Here is a 26,694-nt window from a genome sequence, read left to right as displayed (position 1 = left end):
ATCTCCCCGAGGGACCTCTGAAGGTCCACTCACCATAGTTTGCCTTCTCCTGATTTACCGTGTTTTATGATACATTTAGATAGGTACTGCATGTTGTAGTGAGGCGCGCGGCCACCACCTCCCCTCTCTCAGTGTCCGTGGGAAGGAGGAGTTTAACCCCACATTGTCTGGGAGGAGTCCGCAGTCTCTTGGCGCTCCGTCCCAGGAACATTTGGTCTGGAAACAGAGGAATCGTGGAAGTACACTCCAAGAAAATCCAATTTTTTATGTGTCTGTTAAATGCAGCAGCGCTATATTTAGCTTTCGCAAAGAGGGAAACACGTGAATACGCAGCGAAGAATGTTTTATCAGAGGCAACATTAGCCGGTAAGTTGCAAGCGAACTTATTTTACAGTCACGTTGGTTTTAAAGGACTCATCAGCGTTCATCTGTGTGTGCGCGCGCTTTGTCCGCTCTAACTCCTAAACGCATCACTATATTCACTTTCAACGTGTCAGTGAAACACAAGTTTGAGCATGTTTGCATGATAGTCGTAATGAATTTCACCAGGGTTTTCTCTTTGGTCGTTGTGTGTAGTAAATCTGGCTGCAGGAGCCGTGAGAGAAAAGATTTTCCTGCACAGACATGTGATTGTCGTCAGTGAAACAACTAATTTCACAGTGAAAGGAGTTTTAACATCATTTGTCACAGTATAAAAAGTACATTATAGTTATTCATCAGTGTGCTTTGTCCTGGAGATACAGAGAATGACCTCTCCCTTTTTATATTTATGATCATCTGAAATTAAAACGGTCAGTATGGGTGTTTGTTTATGGGTTATTAAATCTTTTGTGCAATGTGAACTATGATTTGCTTTGATAAATAAAATGAATTGCATCCTGTTATTATATTCAGCCTTGGAAATTAATTAAAACTCCATACTAAAGGTATCTGGGTGTCATTCCATTGACACAATGGGTGTGGAGATGTTCAACATGTAGTCCACAGCAGTGTCCATCCATGTCGGGGAGGCTGCTGATAGCTTCTCTTTCTTCTTTCTGATTTATGAACTAAGAAATTGGGGGCATTGGTCATTCCACTAAATGCTGGGGTATGCTCTGCTCTTGTGTTTGGATGTGATTTATCCTCCACTTGTATGTCGTTTGGCTGTGCGCTGGGGTGAAGGGCTCTCTAGAAACATACAGAAACAACAAAAGGGGCCCAAAGACCCCTGGAGTGAAGGGCCTGCCCACAGCAAACAGAGCCATGGAGCAGGAGGAAGGGCCGGGCATGCCTTTTGGCATGGTGGGCCCTCTGTCATGGAAACCCACACATGAAGGTGTCAGAGTGGCTGTCCTGCTACCTTTGCACGCTGCTGGGGAGGGTTGCAATAATAAAAACACAGGCTAATGTTTGACTTAAAGGGACGGGCTGGCCTGGTCATTGATCTGTGTGAAGGCTGGAGTCCAGTATTCTCACAGCTCTACCAAGTTCAATCTCGAGGAAATGTGATATGGTAATGGTAATTAATGTGATAAATGATTATTTAATGATGGATAAGCTGATACCATGTAAAGTTTCACCAACCATTCACGTGGAATGGAAATTAGACTCTAACCCTAACCCAGAAGGAGCGGAAGAGGAAAGATACCCAAGAATGTGATTTGTTTATTTTTCTGGAGGGGGAACATGCAGTGTGATTGGTTTATATTTCGTCAGGCGTTTCAGCCTCCCTGCCTGTTTAATGGACTACACAGAAATAGTTATTTACTTACATAATTGCTGTTGTTCTTATGTGTGTACCCAGAGACGGGTCAGAAGCCGAGGCACTATATAGATATTTTGGCCTATGCGGCTCACATTTTTGTGGCAAAGAAATCCTCGACCACAGGGAACATTATGTTTTTACTGTTCTGTTTTTCCCGGGGTTGGGACAGGGTCTTGAACCAGAGTGATATTGATTGAGTGTGGCCTGTGATTTCCTTTTAGTGGAAAACATGTGAATCGCTTTGCTTATTCACTCTTTTCCTTTTGTGCCAAGTGTTGCACATTTTGCCTCTCAGCTGGCAGGACTGCCAATTGTCAAAGTTGTTTACCAGTGACAAAAGAGAGATGTAATGCTACCCCCTCTCTGGGTGGCACTGAGTTGCTTCACAGGCATCTACAGCTCGTCACTCGTCTAATTTAAGTTGAAGGGCTCAGTAACATCATCAGACAGTGACATAACTGCCACAGGAACTTCCCCCATGAAACGATCTGTTTTGAACTCAGTTGATTTGCTTTTTGTGTAACTTTGTTGAGATATGTGATGAAGAACAGTTGTGCTGTTGTGGAAAGAGCACTCTTCTTGCCTTTGATACTTTGATGCTCTGTGTGAACGACGAATTTCGTCGAGTGAGTAAAGGATTTGTTCTCCTCTGCGCAGGCTGTGTGTGAGTGCCCATCGTCGTTAATTCTCAAGTGCTAGCACACTGGCCGAAAAACGCCGATGTTTCATGTCTTCTCCTCGTCACATTTTTCTCCATATAAGGTGGCGTGCATGTGACTTATCAGGCATGGGTAACATCTGTGCTTATTGTCACACGGGGATGAAGGCCTTTTACTGTCTCTAGGTAGAGAGGCTCTGCAGGGGGAAACCACAGGCGCTCCACATGACTGCTGCATCTTCCAGACAAAGGGATCTGAAATGGATCAAACTGAAATGAACAAAAAACGTTCTTTTTTCCATTTCTCCACATATTCACTCTGACTCTCGATTACAATGAAATGCCCTTTCGAGGCTTTTTTTTATTCTACTTTTAGATGGCCATGTCAGGCAAGGCATAATAGTGGCTTGTATGTTTCTATTTCTTACTGCTGCGGTTGAGATTATATTTGGCTTTCAACGTGTTTGCCGGTAGTGTGCGGCCAGCAGCGTCTGGAGTGGCTGCTATAAAAAGCAGGTGGACTAAAAGCTGGTGTTGACAGCATGTTGGCCAAGACTTTTCATTTGCTACCACACTCACCGAGAGACACATGACTGGCTTTGACCCCTTCTTGGTGCACACAACTACAGGTCAGAGAGCTATCGCCAACACGATGCTGACATTCCCCGTCCTGTCCTGTAGCGGCAGTTTGGACAAAAACAATAACCCTCAGCCCTGTGACTCAAAATCAGCCCAAAGAGAAGCTTTGTACCTTGTGTGCTGCATAATTCAGTGATTCTGAATTTAACTTGTTTTGCTGTGGCTACTGGGCTGGCAGACACACACACACACACACACACACACACACACACACACACACACACACACACGGTCAGCCATCCAGTTTGAGGGATTTGTTCAGTCAGCTGCACTTTGTGTATCTGGTCCAGCACAAGATCTCCTCCTCTGCTGCACAAACAGGAACCTTCTGTCCAGCTCAGCAGGGGCGACGTGGTGCCATCCAGCTGAATCGACGCACCCGTTCACGCTCTTCGTAACAGCCACAACGCACCAGCCTTTGAGAAGATTAATGTGTAGCTCTAAATTGAATTGCACCCCCTCTGGGTCACCTGCTAGAGAAAATGGCCTGTAAGGTTTACACAAAAATGAAGATTAAATGGTGGTGGGAGCTTTTACAGTGTCAGACAAAGGTATCATATTAAGAGTTAGCCAGCAGATGATTGGGCTGTAGGCGAACAAGGGAATGAGGTGGCTCTTAAACAGTGCCAGACGACTTCACTTGTGATTCAGACTTTCATTGACCCCAAAGAAATAACTGGAAGACACGCCATTACCATCCTATTATTGATGGTCATATAAATCATGTGAAGATTGGTGTACATGAGGCAAACAGCCCCCATGGTAGCAGTTGAGTAGCAGTGCATGTAATTCCTATAAGCATAGCAGACGGCATACAATATTTCAGTCTGGAGAAGGTGCTGTTTCAGCACTCTGAACCCCACCAAGTGATTGAAAAGCCGTGGCTGCACAAGGAGTAGTTTGATTACCAAAATGTATGAACAATGAGACGGGGAGGACAAGGAGTTACTGGATACAGAAGCTATTTGCTGGCGTAATGATCCACATATTGGACTTGCTATCTTGACAATACGCCTGCTATGGAGAACCCAGCTGGGGTGTTTGTGATCTTATATTCTCAAAGCACATTATTTCAGCACGTTGATGCTGTGTGTAGAATCCTGTTGGAGCCTTTGATTATGAATTCAAGCTGGAAACAGTCGAGTTGCATCATGTCTGTGTGCAACAAAGACTGATATATTTTGTTTCTGATAGCTACTTCAAACGACAACACATGTTGACGCATTCTTCGGGGAATCAACGGCCCTGTTTGTATGGAAACGCCCCATTCTACCCCCTTCCTCTGTTGGCTCTACGCCTGCTTACCAGTCAATCCTGATAACAATAGAAATTGTGATTGATCTGCCCTACCTCGGTCCAGTAGCCATAAGGTCTCACTTACTATCCTTGTCCTATTGGGAAGGCAAACACAGCTGGTGCTACAGGCCAAAGTGCTCGGTGCTGGGATGTTCAATTGGCGCCATGTGTCTCACATTGTCCTCCGTGATGGATGAAGCAAATTCTGGGTACACATTTACTCCAACACATCCCACCTGCTCATCAGTGGGTGGAGATTGGCTGTCCTTTTGTTTTGGATGAAATCTAGGAAGCCCAGCCTCCTCTTATTTTTTATTTTTTTTGTGTCAACATATTCAGAATCAAATGTTAAATAATTTTTTTATAGTTAAATTAGATTACAAATCCCTCCATCACCACAGCCTGATTAGTGTCTCATCACAATATGTTCTCCTGAGTAAGTGATAAATCTTAGATCTGCAAAGTTATAAATAGCAGATGGGAAAGAGTTTTGAGACGTACATAAATCCATCAGTGACCACACATGGACCCAACTGTATCTAACAGTCCATTCATCATAGTCTTATCTTTCGCAGCCATATATCAGCCATCACAACACACACTTGCTATAACTCTTCAGTCTCCCTAGATATTGATGTTGTTTCCCTTCTTTCGCTTGCTTAGTAACTTGCTCAACTGAATTGCATGGGACATGATGTCACCTTATCTGCACACTTTCCTGGGCTTTGTGACAGACGTGAGGTGCTTTGGAGGGTCTTTGGCAGCCGTTGTATTCGTGTTATGTTGAGGAACATTTTCAGGCTCATTAGCACTCCTCTCCCTGTCCAGCCCCCTCCCTGCTTTAGCAGTCGGTGGTTTGATCTCCGAGCAAGATAAGCTCTTTTCTCCACTTCTCAGTCTCCAGGCCTTTGTCATGTTGGTTCAGTCATTTGGCGTCCGGCCAGCGTCAACAGAGACAGGGTCCTGATTGCTTTAGGTCAACGACAATCCTGGCATCCACTCAGTGAACATGCTCAATTAAACCTTTCTTGAAAATCCCTTTCTCCAAAGAGGTAAATGTATCCAAATAACCTGTTTCCTGGGGTGATATCATCGTCAAGGCTTATTTGGCTGACGGGCTGTGCGAAGGAAAAGGATATGTGAGAGAAGGAACTTACTGTAAAGCACATTAAGATAAGAGCAAAGAAACAGTAGTTGTAGGAACATTTTATCAGTTTCATCAGTTTTTGCAGTCAATGCCTCTGAAATGGCAGGAATATGGTGTAAAACATGCATAACATCCCCAGTGGTAAGGGAAGTCAAGCGGCGTGTCGGGCCAGGCCGCAGTAGCAGAACCTGTGTGTGGGCTTGCTTAGTTTTACGGTACCCTCTGGATGCCCAAAGATTTACTAGCCTTTCTCCATTACTCACTACCGTCAACTTGGGTTTCCCTCATCTTCCAGAAACTTTCAGTTCCACTTTTCTCTGCTCTGCTAGCGCCAAGATCATCTCTGCTCGGCTGTTATATAAGAGCTTTTTAACCCAGGGTTCACCCTCTCTGGCACAGGGGGACCAACAAGCTCACACGGCCTGGCGAGCTCTCCATGCCGCCCTGGCTGCACAGTCCATAGCTTGGGTGGTTTTCACAGTTGACGGACGCAGGTGCAAAAGCAGGTGCAAAGAACGGTCTAGACTTTTTTACCCTGTTGTTTAGAGGAGAAATATTTGCGGCTAAGCAGAAAAAAGTTTCTCAACCCGTGTACCTGCAGGTGAAATTGTGTGGCACACGGTTGCTTCCCTGTCCTGGCATTATTTTTACTTTGAAACAAGCCAAACGAATCACTCTTATCGAATAACCTCACCAACAACAAACACACAAGTACTGTATACGAGTACTGTATTTATACAAAGTCAAGAAGGTCAGTATTACCGCTAGCAGGTTCCTCCATGGGTTGCTGCCAAGTCAAGCAGATTACGCAGAGTGCAGGTCGCTGCTCAGCTTGTTGCAACCTGAGACAGTCCTGCAATATTAATACATCTCCTTCCCCAAACGGTGTCACGGCATATACCACCAGGCTCTCATAAATGCTGCTTTTTAAAAGTTTTAGCAGTTTAGCCAACGTGGGTTCAAAGCCATGTCAGTGAATTATAAAAAAACTCGCCTCTCACAGAGGCTCCACAGAATGACACTGAATCTGTGAACCTTGTGGTGTGATATTAAGGAGGAGATGGAGGCCAACCAGTTCACCACGCTGCTGTAAACACAGCAGACACGTGTGTGCTCTGTGTACAAGGGATATCAGAGGCTATTCATGGTATTTGACATTCAACTGTCATTGGAGAAGCTGACTCGTAAATTGTTTGCAGCTCGATCCTAATGTTATTAAAGGTGCTGGAGCCAAGAAAGTGAACTGCTTGGTTAATAGACTGCGATTGATCTGCTCCTGGTTCCTCTGTCCAGGAAAGGTTCTCACATATGGAACGTCTAAGCTGCATGATATGAGTTTGAGAATGGTTTGATATTTTAGGAAATACGCTCATTTGCTTTCTTTATGCAAAGCGAACAATCTCCTCCAGCTTAATATTAGACAGACACCAGAGCGTTATCGATCTTCTCATCTTACTCTTGGCACGAAAGCGAATAAGCGAATTTCCCATAATGTTAACTGTTCCTTTAAAAAGGTAAATATCATAACCATAGTTTCCTTAGTTTCTTTAACCATAGTCTATGGCACATACAATAGAACAGTATTCAAAAGATACTTTGAATTAAAAAAAATTGAAAGCAGCCTTCAGATGGTCATGACTTGGCGTTAGGGCTTCCTGAGCTTTGCTGCACTGTGACCCCACCCTTCCCTTTGACCTAGTCATGAGACTTTATGCCATAGCGAGGACAGCAGCTAGTACGGATCATCTCACTCAACCCCTCAAGCCTCCCCAGTGGTTTGACCCACTCAACTGGACCATTGTTGGCATTTCCAGATGGATCCCTCTGGATGTGGGTGATGTGTGAGAGCGCAGTGTCTGCAGTTTAGACTGTCTCTCCGTGGTGAAACGGGAACAACTGACTCACAACTACAAGGGACGTGCATATCCTGCTGAAGTATGCGGGGTCCGCTGCGGCGCACATGTTGTGTAGCAGCTCCTCTGCTTGCATTCTTTCTAGCTGAATAATAAGAAGTCTGTGTTACACGGCGTAACTCTCTCATCATCCATGTTGATGGAGTAGCCGTGTGTGAGCGAGCCGCCTGTTGGCTTTCACACAGTCAAGGTTTTGATCTCTAACTCATCTGCTCTCATGCTAGGAATCCCTCTGCCAGCATATCAAAGAAAAAACCCTCTTTCAGAAATGTTGCATTTTTCTGCATCCAGCAACCGCCCTTTTAAATGCTCATTGATATTCGCCTCGCATGTTACAGGATCTGGTGTAAAGTGAATGCGTACAGCGGTGAAGTCATTCATTATAAATCATTTCCCCTTTGGAGGGTGAAATCATTTATTCAGTTTTATGAGGTTAGTGATCCAAGGAGCACGCCCTCACTGGTGACTAATCGGTGGATGTTGTGTCACTCAAACCCATGGACATACACTGGATGCATTTCAGTGTCTGTATTATTGTAATCCATATTGTGCGTCAATACAAACAACAGCTAGAAAGCTTAATTTCACTTGTTTTTTTGCCTCAGGTGTCCATGCTGAGGCTTGGCTACAGCACAACAGTTTTCATTGGTTCTTGCCAATTCTCTCAGTCCACATGTCTGTTTCTGCCTGGCAGAGACTCTAACTGTAAAAGAACGACTTTAATGACTGTGATACTTTCTTGAAGCTATTTTGAAAACCATTCTTGTCTCTTTAGGCGCTTGTCCTGCTCCTCAGTAGTAATTTTGTGTGTGCGCGCGCGAGCGGTTTTGTCTCCAGCGGCAAGCCCTGCGGTCTGCTCGCGTGGAGAAATCGGCCTCACTGGAAACTTGCGGTTGCCTTATTTCTTACTCTAATAACGATATTATACAGTGCATAGGTTCGTACTGGCAGGCCCCAGCTTAAACTAATAATAACAAAGTTGAGAAACACCAGGAACTGGGGTTTCCTGACAGCTAAGATGATTGTGACAGTGAAAGGAGCTGGGCTGAGCTGTACTTACACAGTCATGCTGTATTATTAGCCTCATGTATCATTTCACTCTGTATTTTTTTCCTTTCACTCGGTGATTCATGTGTACATGTGTCCTCTAGCTGATGAGATTTTGAATTAAGAAGTGGAAATTAATGCATTTCAACCTTATATTTTTCATAGACATTCACAATTGGACCTTAAGTGTGGCCCAGGGAAAGTATGCCATTAGTCAGTGAGCCGCTTTTCTGAAACAAGGATGATGTGTTTGTTTGTGTGTGTGTGTGTAAGGGGGATTGTCTAAGTGTTCATGGTTGGTCCCAGACATGCCCGCTGCTTTTGCTAATCATGCTATCATACAGTGCCACAGGCTTTTTTTTTTCTAAGCCAACAAGTATTTTAACAAGCTAGAAGACTGCATTCATTCTTTCCGATCTTTTACCAGCATCTATATCATCACACTTAATGACCGGGATTTTTGGCAAGCCCTGCAAAATGGCTCTGGCTAGCCACGGGAGTCCAAGGCCAAGATACATTCATACATAGTGTGAAAAATGTTGAAGAAAAATTCACAGTCATCTTCTATAAGCTGTGTGCAGAGGAACATCTGAGCCGCTTTGATGTAATCTTAGACAAAACAGTCCCACAGACTCTGCAGACAAGTCAGATCAGGTTAGTTTGTTTAAACCGCTATATGCCTCTGTGGTCATTATTGCTGTTTAAAGTGGATTGCAGTGCATGAGTCTTGGCAGTGTGTATTATTCTTTTCTGTCTTTATCCAGCCTGGGTGGCAGTATTTTCTCTTGATTATTGAGGAGTTGCATAATCTATGAATTTCTGTCTTTATTAAAAAAAATTATTATTTTTTTTTTTATACCTTCCTCTCTCCGTATCTCCACCAGTAATGAGAGAGACAGTGGATGGTTTGTAGTGAGCCGTTTGCCTCCAGGGTTAAGTATCCATCTCCATTCTTTCTAAGCCCACCCCTGCTTAGGAGGAGACGGCAGTGAATAAATACCACCCTTGTCCTCTCATAATGGAACAGCTTGACCTTCCGTGACCTCTGCTGGTCGGAGCATCTGCCTGTCGATTCCTCCAGCCCGTCCTATGGGACATCAGCGGGCTGTCACGTCTGCTTGTGAGCAGTAATTCAATTGGTTGAGGAATTTATTTTACAGGATAGAAATTAAAGACTGGTCTATAATTTTTCGGAGTCACAAAAGAAAGCCTGTCTGCTGGAATATACTGTTGATTTACTGTCTGTAATTGTGTGAAAGTACTTGTTTTTTTCAGGGCACTGTGCATGACGACTACATAATGAGCGTGGTCCTCGTTGACATTCTTGAGCCTCCCTGTATGGATGGGATAATAATGAGTTTGGCAGGGGTCTTAATTTAATCATGTCGATAAAAGCCGTGCACATGTGGCACAGCTGCTAGCGCTTAGCCGAGTCGTGCCATGCGCTCAGATGAGGTGCCATTAGATGCCCGCATTGGCTTGTTCCTACGTTATCGGCCTTTATGAACCACATTCCTTAGTGAGAAGGCTTTGAGGCGCAGGACAAAGGAGTTTGTTTTGCAAAGATTTCTCTGTGACTTCTCTGCAGCAATCCAATTATCTCACGTGCCTCTGCATCCGCATGACTCGAGAAACTGGTTTAGGTGTTTTTCCTGCAGCATGCACAGGTCAGTCTTTGTTGTTGCGTTTATTTAACTTTCCCACTCAAAGCACACTGCTTCTTGAGTGCTTTGTCGAGCACCTGTTCTGGATTATAGGTCGATAACGGCTCCCAGCTAATTTCTTGTGATAATTCAACGGTGAAATCTAATCGGGCCTCTGTCATTTGGGCTCCTTTAGACTGAGCTTTATAGAATTCCCGCCACAACGTTAAAGAGTGAAAATCTGTTTCTACTTGAAATGAAAATGACTCGGAGATAAATGCACAAACCTCAGTGGTACACACTTAAATGCGCACTCTCACATGCAGATTTCCTAAAACAGGTTTCACACGAATTGTATGAATTTCAATTAATAACATGTTAACCCATGACACAGTTTTGGGTACAGAAACTAGGTCACGGGTTGTGTACTGACCACGGATCTGTTGGAAAAGAGGCAAGAAGATTTACAAAGTTGTGTTCACACACACACACACACACACACACACACACACACACACACACACACACACGCACACACTCTCACCAGGTGTTAAAAGATGTTGTTTGTGAGCGTTGAGCTCTTTTCTGCGGGGCGGGTCCGGTCTGGTCGTATTTTTCTCACACTCTAAACAAAAGCGAAACTTCTCTGCTCGTCATAGCTTAAGGCTAATGGTCACTTGAAGTTTTTATTCACCCAGGTGTGGCTGTTTATTGGCTGTTGTAATCAAATTAAGTCTGTCAAGACGCTTCCAAATCTGTGGCCTAATGTATGAAGAGGATGAGCTTTAATCAAATTACACTTAGATGTATACAAGTGAAAAATGTGGCTTGACTGTGTGCACAATTCTTTGCATACAAAGAATGGCCTATACATTGTTTGCAGATACCTCAGGCACCCAAGACTGGTGGCTCTAAAGGATGAGGTGTGTGTGTGTGTGTGTGTGTGTGTGTGTGTGTGTGTGTGTGTGTGTGTGTGTGTGTGTGTGTGTGCGTGCCTGGCTCCTCACCAGCTGTCTCACCCATCAACAGTGCTCTCAGGCTGCTGAGCAGACAGTCTAGCTCAGATTTCCCTCCTGTTATCTGTGCTGTGGACAGTACATGGTTACAGATACTGTATATCATGGCCAGCTGGGCTTGAAGCTGCAATAGAACAAATTGTTTTGGTTAATGATAACAGGAGCAATAATGTTTCTGCTTTGCTGTAAAAGTGAGATTGCACTAAGCTGGTTTTATTTCATAACCTGTTTATTGCTTTGGGAATTTACACACCTTTGATCAACGGCCAGCTCAGCAGAGACTTTTAGTTGCTCTCCCCTCATCTGTAGATAGCCAGTAGCTGTGAGAAGGTTTACGTCAGAGGACGGTTGCTTTAAGAGAAGATTTACATGAGCTTTCTCTGCCTGTGAGCTCAGAACTATGTTTACTAAAGCTGTACTGTAAGTCGGATACGTCCTTATTAGACGCTACATGAGTGTTTAAGGGCATTTATAAGCTGCGTATGCATAAACATGCATACATTTAGACTCCAGATCCAGCGAGACGTATATAAACAGCGTTGATTTCACCTGATGGATGGTTTATTTAGCCGTCCAGACTGTCGTCCTGTGTTTACAGGACTCTGATGTAGGTCCACAACCTGATGCTGACAACTCCACCGCTTTATCCTACCATCTACAGCCGGCCGCCCGGCTCCTCTCCGGCTCAGCCAGACACGAGGATGTATGCTAGTCTCACAGGGGCTCAACAGCGTGATGAGAATACTAAAGCCTCTCCGGTGAATCATCACATTAATTTTCAGTTTAAACAGAAAGAAAATTGCATTCCTCCCTCCGCTGTCTAATGCATTTGTGATGTGGTCTGGATTCGCAGCTGTGAAAAAAAAATGTCAGCCCTAATAAGCAATGCAGTCCTGAAATTTGTTTTAAACAAGTTAATCCTCCATTCTGGCAGAGAGGGATTATCCTGCTTGTTTGTAGTTCAGTTTCACTTGTTTCAGGCATTTCTTTAAGTGTCAGGGTTTTGAAACAAGGCGGAATAAATCTGATCAGTGCTGGCGTATTAAGAGAAGTTTGCCACATGAAGAGCAAGTCGATTGGCTCTGACTTATCTCACGCTGAAAGGGACATTTTTGCACCATATTGACTGAGCTGCCATGTTGGATGTCAGCAAGCTAGTTCTCACCAGGTAACATCCATCCTGAGCACTTAACAGAAGCAATCTTTCAGTCTTGGTTATGTAGAAAAAGACAGGCTTTAAAGCAGACAGTAATTTGCCACAGGTAATGGCCTTTAATGGCTCAGCTCCTTTGTTATCTGTCTCAACCTTGACCACCATGAGCAAACCAACCAGACAGGCTCAGACTAGTCTAACCACCTCTAATAGATTTTAAGCGTCATCTTGGCTTTGGCCTGTCACTTTGTCACACTTAATAGCTTTAATAGACAAGACCATGGTGTATAAACATCAGCGAAAGTGCTGAGCAAGCGCCTGCAATTACTGTGACCCAGTCGATGCCTAATTTTGTATTTCTTGCCTACTTTTCATTTTCATTGGTTTGTTTTCCAGGTCACTTACTTGTGTTGTCAGTCAGATGGTCCTGTAACCTGCACGGTCAAAAGAATAACTCTGATGAATTAGATCAGAGCGAGCTGAGTGATTCATGTTCTGTTTGGCCTGACTGTGATCCACTCTTTGGCCCTTAATAGGCCATAAAAAGGAGGGACATTGCCAGTTGGAGCAGTAGTTTACCATGAACATATGCTTGCCTTGGCAAAGGGAGATAACATTTGAATTACCATATCCATTAGCGTCAACCTGTCCTCTGGCTTTCCCCGAGCTGAAATCACATGTTGGTGATCCATCAGCTCACACAAATTTTCAAATAAAGTTTTACTCTTGCAGAGGGAAGATGCAGCTCAGGGGCCGTGGGTTGTGCTCTACACCCAGGGTGGGGGAGGCCACAAGGGCAAACTCTGGCGTCAGAGCTCCTCAAGAATGCAGAGAGGGATTAATGCATGTCTGCGGCAGTGATGGATGGGGCGAAGAGCCACACATACACACACACACACACACACACACACACACACACACACACACACACACACACACACACACACACACACACACTCTCATATATATACCCACTGAGCATCTGGATGCAGACTGTTTGGCCTTCCCCTGCTGCAGTATGTGCCAGTTTAGCAGGTGTGTGTGTGGTTTATGTGTGTGTGTGTGTGTGTGTGTTGGGATGAAGCCAGGCTTGGTTGTTTGCCCTACTGCCCCAGATAGAGCCGTATTCACCAGCCACATGCCATTTTGATTCAAAGGCGCAGCTTTTATCATGCAAGTTTACACCTGGGGCACTTTGAGAGATTCACTTTTGTCCTTTTCAAATTGCCGATGAATCGATTTCTGCTCCCTCCGTAGGATTTTGTTTTCCTGCTGTGTCCAGTGATTGATGCTGCGTGTGTGTGCCTGTGGTTTTGGATGTGTGGCTTAAATTACTGTACATGCACTCATCTACCTGCTCCCAAATCCTCAGTGCTTTCATTGTTTCCCCTGAAACCTCTGGTGAATGCGTGTGACCTCTAGCATCTGGCTCTGCGTGATGGATATTGTACTCCAATGGTCAATGATCTCTGATGGATCACCTTAGGGAGGCTGGAGTGTGTCTCACATGACCCGCCACAGTATACTACAGTGGCTATTGCTATGGTAATGAGTGAGTGAGTCTCGGGCTGATTGTATTAATCACTAAAGCTCACACCACGTAGCGTGTGACAGATTATCCGGCAGCGCACAAAAGACAGCCACAGTCAATTCCTCTGGAGATAATACAGTTTGCGAATGAGTTTAATGCGGCTGTATTATGCAGGCGTCTGCACTCTTATGTGCAGAATATACAAAGTCACTGTGAACCTTTACAGATGATGCTCAAGATTCAAACCGACCTTGCTGAAGGTTAACAACTGATGTTGTTCTTTTCCCTTTTCTCCTCCTCAAAGGCACTTTTTCTTTCCCTATCTCATGTCGGCGGGGAGATAATTAGGTATCTCTCCTTCCCCTTTGTGCAAGGAAGCTGTCGGGCTTTGCCCTGTCTTCCTGGGCAGGGCTGGGTTTTTGTTTGTTTTTCCACCGGCCTCGGGGTCTCTTATCTGACCCTGTGGCTTCCACAGACTGTGGTTCCACATTTTTCGCATGCACCGCCTGTCACTCTTTTACCACCACCCCCAGGTATTTTCTCTATAACTCTGCAGCTTAAGAACAGGGGATCTTAAAGCTTATGTGATAATAGAAGGAGGCTGATCAAACAACAAAGCTGAGATGTTGTGCACAGATGTTGAGGTGGTGCTGGAGAGTATGTTGATTGCACTGGAAAATCAATCTAGCTAAATTATGGGAATATCAGTCAGTCTGGAAACCAGATACTGCAGATCTGGAAGGTCAAGTACATGCCGTTTGTGTGTGCATGTCTTATTCCTTCACAGATTTAACCCTCAACGCGACCTTCCTCTGTCCATTAAGCTGCTTAATTAGCAGAGAAGCTGATGGAAAGCTGATTTGCACCTGCAGTCGTCCAGCTGTTTGCTAGATCTCACACACTCTCACCATCTTTTTATGAGAGCTGTTAACCTGTTCCTCCCTCTGCCACACACAACATGCACATATAAAAGTGTGCGCACACACACACACACACACAAAAGGAAGAAGCAGACAGACACCGACACACCTCCTCCTTGAGGATGTTCTGAGTCGGTGTCTCCTCTAAACAAAGAATCAGAACATGTTTACACCACATCTCTTGATTTTGGATTTCTACACTGCCTCTGCCAGCAGAGAGCAAACCCTCTGGTGATGTCCTCTCGAAAACACACACACACACACACACACACACACACACACACACACACACACACACACACACACACAGAGCCTGCGTGCGGTGACATATCCTGGTTAATTTAAAGTCGGTGTCGGACACTCTGTTGTGGGCTGACAGCAGCTCCAATCTGTAGAAAATGAACTGAGCTGACAGCAGGGGAGGCTGGCAGAAAATAGAGATTTCACTGAATGGGACAGATGGATGATGAGGCAGAAGAGTAGGGATGGAAGATAGATAGTGGGAGTGATAACCTTTGAATGATTTGAATGTCACAGAACATTAGAGACACATTTATTATATTTGTACTTCTTTCAGTGTGTAGTCTGTAAAGTAAAGTAATATGGGGAGTTTATATGACCTCAGTCTTTATTTTTTTAGATGCAAAGATGTTCAGATGAAGAATATATTTGGAAGTGGAGTGGGATTGAGGGTGGTAGAAACAGCCAACAAAAGACTTGACCTTTCACCCTGACTTAAAGCCTCCCAGCTGAAGTAAATTCCATCAGTCTATAACCCGAATTGCTCCGACCCTCCAAGTTATAATTTCTAATGTATTCCCAGACTGTAGATATTTGAAATCACTGTTCCTGGATAAGGCAGTGTACTAATCCCTGCTCCAATGAGCAATTAAGATCAATTTATTTCCTCCCAGCGGACGTTTCGCTCACAAATTGCCGCAGACTGCAGTCCCCAGCGAACAGGATAATCAATGGCATCAAACCACAAACGGCCTCCAGCCATGAGAGTGGCTCTATCATGCTGTTTAGGAGGGAGTCGAGAAATATTAGCATGCTGACTGAAAACTCATATTTCTCCCTCCGGCTCCCCACTCACACCCCTCCACCCCATTTGTCAGCCCGGTCCCATGAGCATCACCAGACCAGTGTGAGTTATTCATCAGAGACGGATTATTGCAAGTAATCTGTCTGAGATTATATGTGACATAATTTATATGTTTTAGATAAAAATCCTGTTTTGCATAGAAAGTTAAGGTGCCTTCCTCTTTCAGTTTAACACATACTGTAAATGCAATGCATCCATCTGGGATGCTTGAGCCAGTTTGCTGGATACATCTAGAGTTATTGCTCTCACTGCACAATATGGCTGCAACTAATCTTTATTTTCATTCTTAATCTATTCCTTTTAAAAAATGTCAAAAAATAGTGAAATTGCTCTTTACACGTTCCCAGATGCCAGTGCGACTTTTTCAGACCTATACTTTTCCTGTTGGCCATTATACAAGTTGTTATATGACAGGGAAGTCAGGGGCGAGAGAGAGAGTGGGAATGACATGCAGCAAAGGGCCCGAGACGGACTTTTCCTGGATCTACCAGGTGAGCTACCGGGGCTCCCCAGTGTTGGTTTAACTGTTCATGAAATGGAAGAGAGGATTTGTGTAAGGGATGTGGATTTTGTCCAACTGCAGTTATTGAGCACAGTGTCAACAAGGCCATTAGGGGCCATCTTGGCCTCAGTATCAGTAGGGGATTCCAGGTGTTTGAGAGCATTATCCCAAATCAAAGCTGTGCTGATAAACTCTCTGAAACTTGTGTCACCAAACACACACACACACAAACACACACACACACACACACACACACACTTGCACTCCCAAGTTCCTCCATGTGAATTCTGTTGATTTATGTCTTTTCCTGTGCTGCATTTGGATTTTCCTGAGTAAGGCACACGCACGCACAATGTGACGTCAGTATTTTGCCTAATTAGGTCATTATCATGATGTAGTGCAATGTGACCTTCAGCTTCACCCTCCAGGTTCAGGATTAGTTCAGCAGTTGAAGACATGAATGGAAAATAGGCTGCATGAGTGAGTTAGCTGCCCAGATTTTGGATATAAAGGGATTTAATTTGGCTCTGGAGAGCTTGCTGGAGCCTTAATTGATCTTAATTAGGGGTCAGACCATTTGGCCGGGTGAAATTAAAGCCAGCACCTGCTTTGTATGAATATGCATCCCAACGGTCCTTCCTGCCCTCTCCCTGCCTTTTTCGGTGCCTCACTTTTTCATGCCTCTCAGTCTCTCTGAGCGTGTTGTTGACGAACCTTTTAGCTGCGTCCCTCTGTAGCAGGACAAAGGGCTTTGAGAGAAGCTCAGGACTATTGTGTTGTTAACAATGTTGTTTAGCCCCAGTGAACGGTGCTGATATTGTGCCCCGGAGCTGATGTCTCTATGTCAAGCAGCAGACTATTCCACAGCTGCTCATACAGCGTGGCATGGACATGACTTTGAATGGCTATTCAGACCAAGAGGAATTTCTAAAGAAGGACCTGATTTGAGCATCCTAGTTACACAGGCTCTCATGTTTTCCATTTGTAGGAGTGCTGTGACACGTCCCTGAACACTAATAACTTTCACTCAGTTGCTCTGAAACAAAACTGGCTCGCAAGAGAGTCGGCAGCAGCTTTTGGGAACACTCTGGCACGCTCCGTCCATTTCTGATGCTGTGTTGTGTTCTGGTGTGGCTTTCTGAATGGGTCCAGTTTGACTGCGTGACCACAGTTATGTGAACCATAGACAAATGGAGGCATGCGTGTGTTTTTAGACTGACGGCAGTCTCGTGTTCGTCTCTGCTGGGATGAGGCTTAGTCACAACACATCGAGTGCATTTCAGAAATTCTAACTCCATTTTCTTGTTGCTATAATTAACTTCTGCTCAAAATGAGATGCAAATGTGTCCCCTCTGGCCCCGAGAAACTTTCAAACAGCTTAGCCATGTCACTAACTCTGTTTCCTCCTGTGTAATTTCCTGTTTGGCCCTGCTCTTTTTCACACCAAGCCTCTGTCTTCACTCACTGAACTTTTTTTCTTATTCCCTGGCTCACACTCATGAATACACACATATACATACTCTCTCTCTCTCTCTCTCTCTCTCTCTCTGTCTCCCCAGTAGCTGGCTGCCTCCCTGGCCTCCTCCTGGGGTCATTGTGGTATTTAGGGTCAGACAAGAGCTCCAGTCATTGCGCCCTCCCCAGTGCCTCCCAGGCAGCGCTGCAGCCATTATACGCCAGCTTGTCTTAGCCAATCGCCTCAAACAGCTATGGAAAACCGCCTTGGCTGTAACAAGCCCTGCATCCTCCTCTTAGCCAACGGAAAAGCAGGATATAGGAAAAACAACACTGTGGAGTAGTGGAGCGTTTTTCGCAGTGGAGACTAATGGATGAGTGCTATAAAAAATCCTTGCCTCTCTTTCTGAGAGAGCTCTTCTGTTGAGAACTTTTCACTTTTTCCTCCCTGCTCTCTGGCTTTTCCTCTCGGTGCTCTGTTACCCAGGGTTACCCTGGGAGGATTGTGATTTGCTGCTGTTACGAAGCCGGGAGGGAGTTTCCACGTGTCCTCCAGTGTGTCTGGGTGTGTGAGTCAGATGCAGTGTGTGTGTGTGTGCGTCGCTTTAAGACTCAACGAGTCTTCACAGGGAGAATCAACTTTGAGATCAGAGAACACCAGCTAGATTTCTCCTTTGCAAGCTCTTCAAAGAGCTTCTAGATTAAAGCCTGGGCCACAGAGGTAAGAGATGTTGTGTGCTCTGTGTTTTATCTTTCTCTCCCTTTGTTTCTACAATGTACTGTAAGAAGAGGAGGACGGGGTGAAGAGGTTGCATTGTGTTTCCAATTGTTGAGATGCACAGGTGTGGGTTATACTGTGTGTTTGCATGTGTGAGTGCTGTTTAGTTTCCACCTGTAATCGTCAGATAGCAGTTTGTGCTTTAGTTTTTATCTCATGTAGCCATGTGAATGAACAAAGTGACTGCTCACAATCTCAGACTTTATCACTTCTGCCCCTCTGTGTTTCAGGGTTGTCAGCACTTTATGCCCGACTCACATTCACTCATAGGAATAAGTGTGTTTGACTGACTCAACCACATCGTCTGAACTTTGTATCTCATGCTAATGCTGCTGGGTGCTCTGTGGGAGCACACTGTATATATTTTAACACACACATCTTATTTTCTTGGCATCACTCTGGAATGGCAGTGGCATATGTGTATAAATCATTCAGAAGGCTGCCATGTCATTTTTGGTCAGGAGCCAGACGGAGAGCTTCTAAATGTATTATGAAAAAGTCCGAAAGACACTTAACAAGCACTTTGATGGATGTTTGGTGGCTTTGGCTGAATCCACCACACAGTAATATAGGCTTTCAGCGAATGATTCATAGATAGACATTTCTCCTCATAAGCAAACGACCGCAGGATACTTTAAATCTGGTTCATATGACAAAAACCCGGCAGGAGTCCTTCTCGTCTTTGGCTCCAATAACACTGTTCTCTCTTCTTCTTCACTTCCTGTTGTAGTTGTGTTTTGTGCTGGCCGAACTTTTCGGTTATTTTACATAAGTTTGAATTGGGGCTGTGTTTAAAAGAAGTGAAGCTTTAAGTACGCTGCTCCTTTAAGAGCTCAATTGTCACAGCGCCAGAGGGAAGTGATAAGCGACAAGTCCCATGGGCTGTGATTTGACAGGAGGAAAGCAGTGTGATTGTGTTAACAGTCACCACCAATAACAAATGACCTCATAATGTCTAGTTCACAGGCTAATAACTCAAAAACATGAAAGCTTGTTGGTATGAGATTATTTTGGCCACTTTATTTGTCATTTGCATTGTTGATTTATAATTTCTTCTATCAGAGCCACATATTAATTAAGCATATGGTTAATCCATATTTTCAGAGTTATTGCTTATTGAATGTACTGTTGTGGAAAACTTGTGAAAAAATCGAATATCTCCAAGGCTTTATGGTAGAGTAGCTTTAAAAAAAAAAAAAACTGCATGAACAGCATCATGATATTACAGTGGCTTAATTCTCTGGGGGAATCATCGTGTGTTTCACACTGCTGTGTCAATAGTTTGTTCTTCCAGCTTTGTTTCTCAAGTTTAGATTCAAGGACACAAGGGTCAGAATTACAAGCGTAGTTCTCCAGACGCTGCGTCGGTGAGGCAGAGGTTGTAGCTTCCTGCTGTTCCACAGATGCACGGTGGTCTTCATAAAGGAAAAAGACAGTTACTTCTTTAACACTTCATGTACCTACTGTGTTTATACCATGTCGAGGTGTGGCTCATTCCTCAATGTTAGACCCAAGACATAACCAGTACCAGACTAAACATGGAGCTTACGTGGGAGTCACCCAGGGGCAGCAGGAGAAGAATGTCAGGTCATGGGGTGTGTGGAGGAGCGATGGGGTGGCAGTGGTCCCTTTGCCCCTGAGCAGATGGCCTGTAGGAAACCTATTCACGAGAACAGAGCATTGGAGGGGAAGAGGGAGGGGAGAGTTCAGACTGGGCCCAGTGGTTTGCAGCTAAAAGGAAGACTTGTCTTGTTGTTCTCCCAAAACAGCCGCACAATACTCCAGTTCAACTCGCAGCAGAAGGCGAACGTGTGTGTCTTTAAGTTTGTGTGTTGGCAGACACGCCTTTGAGCCTTTCATACTCGCAGCCCTGCGCAGCGTGAATAAACTTTGCAAGAAAAGCGTCAGTAGTAGTGTTAAAAGAACGAGTCATTGTGACAAGTTCGACAACAAGCTTTACGCTGACTCCTGCTGTTGTCAGCAGCTGCTTTCACGGTCTTTACTCAGAAAGAGCATTGTTTAGTTACTCTCCATTCATGTAGAGGTACTTTGAATCACTTTACCTTCACTTTCCTATGCTTGCTAGTTTCACTGCAAACTGTTGATACTAATAAAAGTTGGGGGTCTGGTGGAGTAAGCATGGACATTGGATGTAAAGGGGACATAAGGAATTGAGTAATAAAATATGCCAGTTTCCTCACAGCTTTCTGGGTTAATGAAGTGGACTCAAATACTTAGACCAGCCAAGGGCAGTTGACCGTGCATTCATAAAGCGCTATTGGCTCAGCTTTGCTCAGGGCCCATGTGAACCCCTGGCCCCAGCTCAAGTAGCATGACAAAGCTGGAAATTATTAGTGTGTTAGTGGCAAAAAGCTGTTTCAATAGGCGGGTTCAGGGTTATAGCGCCTTTCGGTATCAATGCTGCTTGTATTCAATGTCTTCCTTCTCTGGTTCGCCCTCTTAACTCATGACGAATGAAGCAAGTGTTTAGTTAATCCTCTGATCAGCTCAGAGTGATGGTTCAAGTTCATTACAAGGCTTACACGTCTATGGCCAAGTTTCCATCGCACTTTTAGGTGCTGCGTTTTCACACTTATTCTAAACAGTTTAAATAAGGGGAGAGTAATTTCCTTGTGTGGCACCTTGTCATGTTTGATTTTTTGTAACATTAGCGTGGATTTTTGCCCCATCCTTGGACTTTGGGGTCTAGGGCTACATGTGCTTTACACTTCAATCGTTCAAGTCTCGTGGAATTTCTTTCTCACCTTCATTTATTAAACGCACTCTTTCGCAGTAGCCCATTTACTCAGTCAACACCATTTAATCTCACCTCACAGTCAAGGTGCATCCAAGCAGGAGCAGATAAACTCTTAATTCTGCAGATCACTTAATCCTGAAGGTTAGGGCTTTTGGCAGTCGGCTGTTTACACTGTAACCTTACACATGCTGTACGTGTGCTGCGAGGCTTAGTGGTGTTAGCACTATTTGAAAGCCTTCCTTCCATGTAAGTGGGTTATATTACACTCGCAAGACGGAGAAGATGCCCGGTGCCTCCGCAAGAACGCTCCTCAGCCGTTTCTGGTTTTGGATCCTTCCCCCCCGACAAATTTGGCGGTGACGAGTGAAAAAAAAAAAGGGAGCAAGCTAGGATTCCAAAGTTTAAAAATAAACAGACGGGCAAACTGTAGCCGGCTTTCAAAAACTTTCCCAACCCTGATCAAAGACGACGTCATTTACTTGTGGGAAGGTGGAAAAATGTGACTAATGTTTGGTTTGGATGCATGATTGAGGAGAGTTAAATTTGGGGGGGTGGAGTGAATTTTTAAACTAGTCATACTGAAGCGCCAGGGTGGCACTACTCTACTGTGCTGTCTTGTGACAGTACAAAGCTGTTGACTGGACCTGCTTGATATAGGGCTGCATAGTTTTGGAGAGGAAATGTTTTCATCTCTGGAATATTGGCTGTATCATTTTTTTTTTTTTTTTTTTTTTTTTGCAAACCTGCCAATATGAACAATGTTTTTTTGTTTTTTTTTCCAGACACTACTAAAAGTAAGACAGATAGTGGAGCAGCTTCACTTCTGTTTCAGCCTTGCATTGGCTTTTGTTTTACCCCAGTGAGAAACACGTAGTGCTGCCTACCAAACACTGTCCTCCCCCAAATGCTGGGGGATTAGGATCTGCTCTTTAACTGGCACACCTGTTATCAAACATGCAGCTCATTACGTGAAGTAAATTACAGTGCTGTGGAAAGAGACTTGCCACTAAGTCAGTCTTCTCTCTTTGTGTTTCTGTGTTTCAGATGAGCCAGACGACGGAGGAATGAGTTTGTCCTAAGAAATGAGGCGCAGAGAACCGTGCATAGGAACTCCAATCTGAGACGAGACTTTCAGGCAGGTGAGTCTGGGAACCGTGGCCTTCATATCTGCCATGTCACTTTTATTATGCTCGGTAATATCAAAGCCTAGATTTAAAATCCGTACTTGGTATACACATTACAATCTGTCGGTTCGCTTTTTCATCGTCACATACAAGTACAGATAGATGTTACTTTACTTCAAATGTATTGATCCTTTTGAAATGGTCATCATTTACTACAGCAGCTTTTCCCAGGGTGTGTAGCTTAACTGTTTTCATTATTTATCCCTTCCACATGTTGCAGAGAGGTTTGTTTTAGTTCCTTATCTACTTGCTGAGCTAATTCAATGACTTGAAGACCGTTGAAGGTATTTACCTGAACCTTATTATGTAATCCCATCACACACAGCCACAGATGCATTACTGTCTCTTACCGGCTGCGGTGTCCTCAGCTGTTGACGTGCTATAGCATCAACCCTGTAATGAAATATCTGTGTGGCCATGTCTCTCCGTCACTAATGTAAGAATGTTGTGGACAGTCTGGAAGTGATTTTTTTTTTTTCATTGTCCTGAAGTCTGTCACACATAACAACCATGACAGCCTAAAGCCTGTTCATCTGACTTGACTTTTCGAGAGGAAGAATGGAAGAATGTAGTAAAATGAGTGGGGGGTAGACCAAACAGGTTAATGGCCAGATGTGACAGAATTACGTGTAACTATTCTCTTTGAGAGGCATAAGGAAGATGTTAGAGCTGCTGCTGTTTTACTCTGGAAATGGCCACTGCAAATTAAACGATTATATGTATGTATGGCATGGTTTTATGGGACTGTGGCCATTATTGTTTATTAGTAATATGTTCATTTTATGTCTCTGATGATCGGGCATTATGTCATACCATCACACATTAATATGCTGCCTTACGTGTGGGTAACCATGAATCTTCCAGCATGCCGGTGACATTATAGTTTTGTTTTCCTTCTCTGTTTTTTTCCAGGCAGAGATGGGAAATTCAGAGAGCCAGTACAGCATCCAGGGCCCCAAAGGCACCAGCTTTGTCTTCCCTGGGAAACAGAAGCCATATTCACTGAAGCTCCGCTCAGCCAAAGACGACGCTTTGTCACCCCACACGTGGTGGAAAAGCGCACCAGTAGGCTCAGGGTACAAGGCCAGGTGTGTCGGCCGTGGCTGTTTGTCCCCTGCTAAAAGCCGACAGCCGTACTCTGCTCGGCACTACGACTATGTCACCAAGGGCGCGAGGGGCAGCCCAAGTGAACATCGCTGGCATCGGTCCCCTGGATGTGGTATACGAAGGCGTCATATGTCAGATGAGTATGAAGATAATCCGTACGGGACTGAGCTTAATGGGCACACCCTGAATGGACACAGTGATGAACATGAGGCTTTAGAGGAACAGAGCAGCCCGCGGGTGGTGATCAAGAAGGATGGCAGTCTGAGGGTGGAGTTCACCAACACCTCTGGGAACCCACTCCTCCTGGATGAGGCTTCTGGCCCTGTACAACTCCTCAAGTTCTCTCCCAACGTGGAGTCTGCCTCAACTCCCAGTCTGCCTGGTTCCAGTGGTAGTAGGCAGGATGGCCACCGCAGCGGTCCGCCGCCGGCCTCTACCTCCTCCACGGCCAGGACCAGCAAGGGAAGTTCACTGAGCTCTGATGGCTCATGGTACGATTCCCCCTGGGGGCAAAGCACAGAGGTGTGTGAGCAAGACCAACCCTGCTCTGCCAGCAGGACGCTAGTTCACTCCCCCATCCACCAGCTCGACTCTTTCACTGAACAGTCTCCCCCTGTGTCTATCGCAGACCTCTACAGGGACTCCACAATGGCTGCCACTTTTCCTACAGCCAGGGACCTGTCCTCCCAGTTACAGGACCCTCTGCCAGGCCCGAGGCCACACCGGGCCTCCTTCGCATCCGTCCTGGATGTGCCCTTGGAGGAAGAATGCCCTGAAGTCCGACATTACTCTTCATACACCCTGCCTTGTCGCAGGCCCAAAGCCCACACCCTGAGCGAGGACCTAGACCACTACCCTGACCAGGAACAGCACCAGGACCAGGGTGTGCCAGATTTCGTCTTCCACAAGAAAGACTCCATCAAAAACCGCATCAGACGCCTCAGTGACTGGACAGGCAGTCTCAGCCGCAAGAAAAGGAAGTCTCAGGTAAGTTTGGCAATGACAGGTTTTGGGGATCACATTTATTTAGTCTTGTGCTCACCATTTTTTAATAATTCATACTCCTTTATCACTCCCAGGGTTCATACAGGGATCTTATCTACATGGTAGGTAAAAGATTCGGTCACATAGATGTGGTGTTTGTTGTCGCCCTGTAACTTATAGCGCTCATAGTGAGATAGATGAATGTTTTACTTTTTAATTTTGGTGACCTGTAGTTCCTCCATCATTAGACACTTAGAGTAACAGCTTATTAGACAGGAGAGGGCATCAGCCATGCACAAACAGTTTTCAGTTTGGCAAGGTTTATTTGATTGTGAGCCACAGCGGTTGTCCTGGCATGGCCCGTAACCAACCACCATCCTGTGGTCTTTAGCACCACAACACCAGCTGTCCGAGGACAGGGCACAGTGGGGCAGCACAAAATGAAATTTGTAAAGCAACCGGTGCTGGGTGGTGTTGTTGTTTTCATGTCGGTGGAACAAAGATGAGAGGCAGTAGCTTTTACAATGTGAGACATGGATGATTCTCTGAGGACGAGAAGTCAGGGGCTGGCGTGCAGATGCTATAATGACTGTATCTGGGTGGGTACATGTGAAGTTTTATTGCATAGTGATTGTTTGTGATTAGCTGTTGAATGTACAGTACTTGTCACGTGTTAATGTTTTTAGCTCTTTTGATTACAGGCGGATGCGCATGTTGGCTGTAAGGGTGTTGACCTAATGGATATGATTTTAGCCTTGGTGCTCATTAGCCCAAGATTAGCATTTTATTGAAAAGGATTTTTCAGGGCTTCAGTTGAACTAATGGCTGACCGATGTGCATAGAAAATTAGAGACTGGAACGTATCTGCCGTGCAACACTTAACATAGGAGACACAGAGCAGACAGCTGATATATACATAAACATTTTCCCAGTAGTAAAATGATACTTGTACCATACAGGCACGGGTCAGAGGAGAGGTTGGAAATAACCGCAGCACTGTCTGCATGTTGCCTGCACATGTTTTAAGATCCATGGGATTACATCCTACAACCACTACATTCTTAATAGCTTTAATTCGACATGAAAAATGTGTTCAAACTGAGCCTGAACTCATGTCCTTCTGTCTTTCAGGCTTGAAAGCAGTTGTTTCTGCATTAATTCGTTTAGCTTTGCCTTGTAAAAGTTTTAAGAACACTGTTTGGGCACTGCCAAGAGAATAGCTTTAAGCCTCTGAGAGGCTCTGTTAGAGAGAAACTAAATCCTAGCTGAAGATTTAACTCCACCTCTCCTCTAATGTTAATTAATGACTTATGGTTGTTCTGGCTGTTGTGTTGTGCAGATTTTCTGGGCTCACCTCATGATCCCTTAGAGAGTAAATCTGCTAATAGGGATTGGTGTTCAGTCAGCTGGGTCTGACAGCAAACCAAAGGACGGAACATAACAATCGCTGTGGCATTTCCTTCTGAGAATTTGCGAGCTTCTCCTTGTGCTTAAACAGCAGATAATGCTGAGTGAAATATATGAGATACTTTGCCTTGACACTGTCACCTGCCTCTGTAGTGACAAATACCTAGTAGACAGGGCAGTATTCATTTTGAGTGTTCCACTGCTTTCACTTTACATTAGTAATGTCTGCCACTAAATCTCCTCCTTGCCATAACACCATGCTAATCTATGGCCATGTGCAGGTGCTTAACCAGTTTCAGGGGCACAGATTTACTTAAGCCTTTGTTTCCTTCTCCAGACGTAAGGCTGATAGAAGGCTGTGCTTTTTTGCCTGCAGAAATCCTCAAGAAACTTAAAAACGAGGTGTGGTTAATCAAAGAAAATAAAATCCATTGCCAGCTCCCGGTAATGGTGACAAACTCCAACAAGCTGTGCTCTGTTTTTAGAGACAATTCTAGAAAGACTAAATTTCCATTAAACCTTGAGGGCAATTCATGCAAAAAAAGAAAAAAAAAAGAATCAGTGTTTTACACCTGGGATTCTCTTTTTGACGAGGCCTGTAACTAGTTTACATTAAAGTGTGGTGCTTGAAGCTTGTTTTCAGACTGAATTTCCTCTGTCCTTCGGGGGCCATTTTGTTGACTGCCGAAACCTCTGCGGCATAA

At 44.6% G+C, this 26,694-nt stretch overlaps 2 protein-coding genes across 5 annotated transcripts in view; both read left to right on the top strand.

The window, feature by feature from the left end:
* Positions 1-22,447, top strand: part of LOC111651704 (SR-related and CTD-associated factor 8-like) — a 45,690-nt gene extending 23,243 nt beyond the window's left edge. The window contains exon 6 of the mRNA XM_087172775.1: positions 22,353-22,447. The gene's annotated coding sequence lies outside the window, so the exon portion shown is untranslated. The remainder of the gene's footprint in view (positions 1-22,352) is intronic.
* tiam2a (TIAM Rac1 associated GEF 2a) overlaps positions 22,354-26,694 on the top strand; it is a 49,286-nt gene continuing 44,945 nt past the window's right edge. Inside the window, exons 1-3 of one of the 4 annotated variants that reach the window (XM_023401724.2) lie at positions 22,354-22,447; positions 23,405-24,586; positions 24,679-24,705. In XM_023401724.2, the coding sequence (XP_023257492.1) occupies positions 23,411-24,586; positions 24,679-24,705 (1,203 nt within the window). In that variant the 5' untranslated portion in view covers positions 22,354-22,447; positions 23,405-23,410. The remainder of the gene's footprint in view (positions 22,448-23,404; positions 24,587-24,678; positions 24,706-26,694) is intronic. The other 3 variants (XM_023401725.2, XM_023401727.2, XM_087172774.1) reach the window with 3 other exon arrangements.

The sequence above is a fragment of the Seriola lalandi genome, unplaced genomic scaffold (genome assembly GCF_002814215.2).
Source record: "Seriola lalandi dorsalis isolate HSWRI2012SDOR001 ecotype SW California unplaced genomic scaffold, Sedor1 jcf7180002053728, whole genome shotgun sequence".
NCBI classification, from domain to species: domain Eukaryota; kingdom Metazoa; phylum Chordata; class Actinopteri; order Carangiformes; family Carangidae; genus Seriola; species Seriola lalandi.
This window is presented reverse-complemented; position numbering and strand designations above follow the sequence as displayed.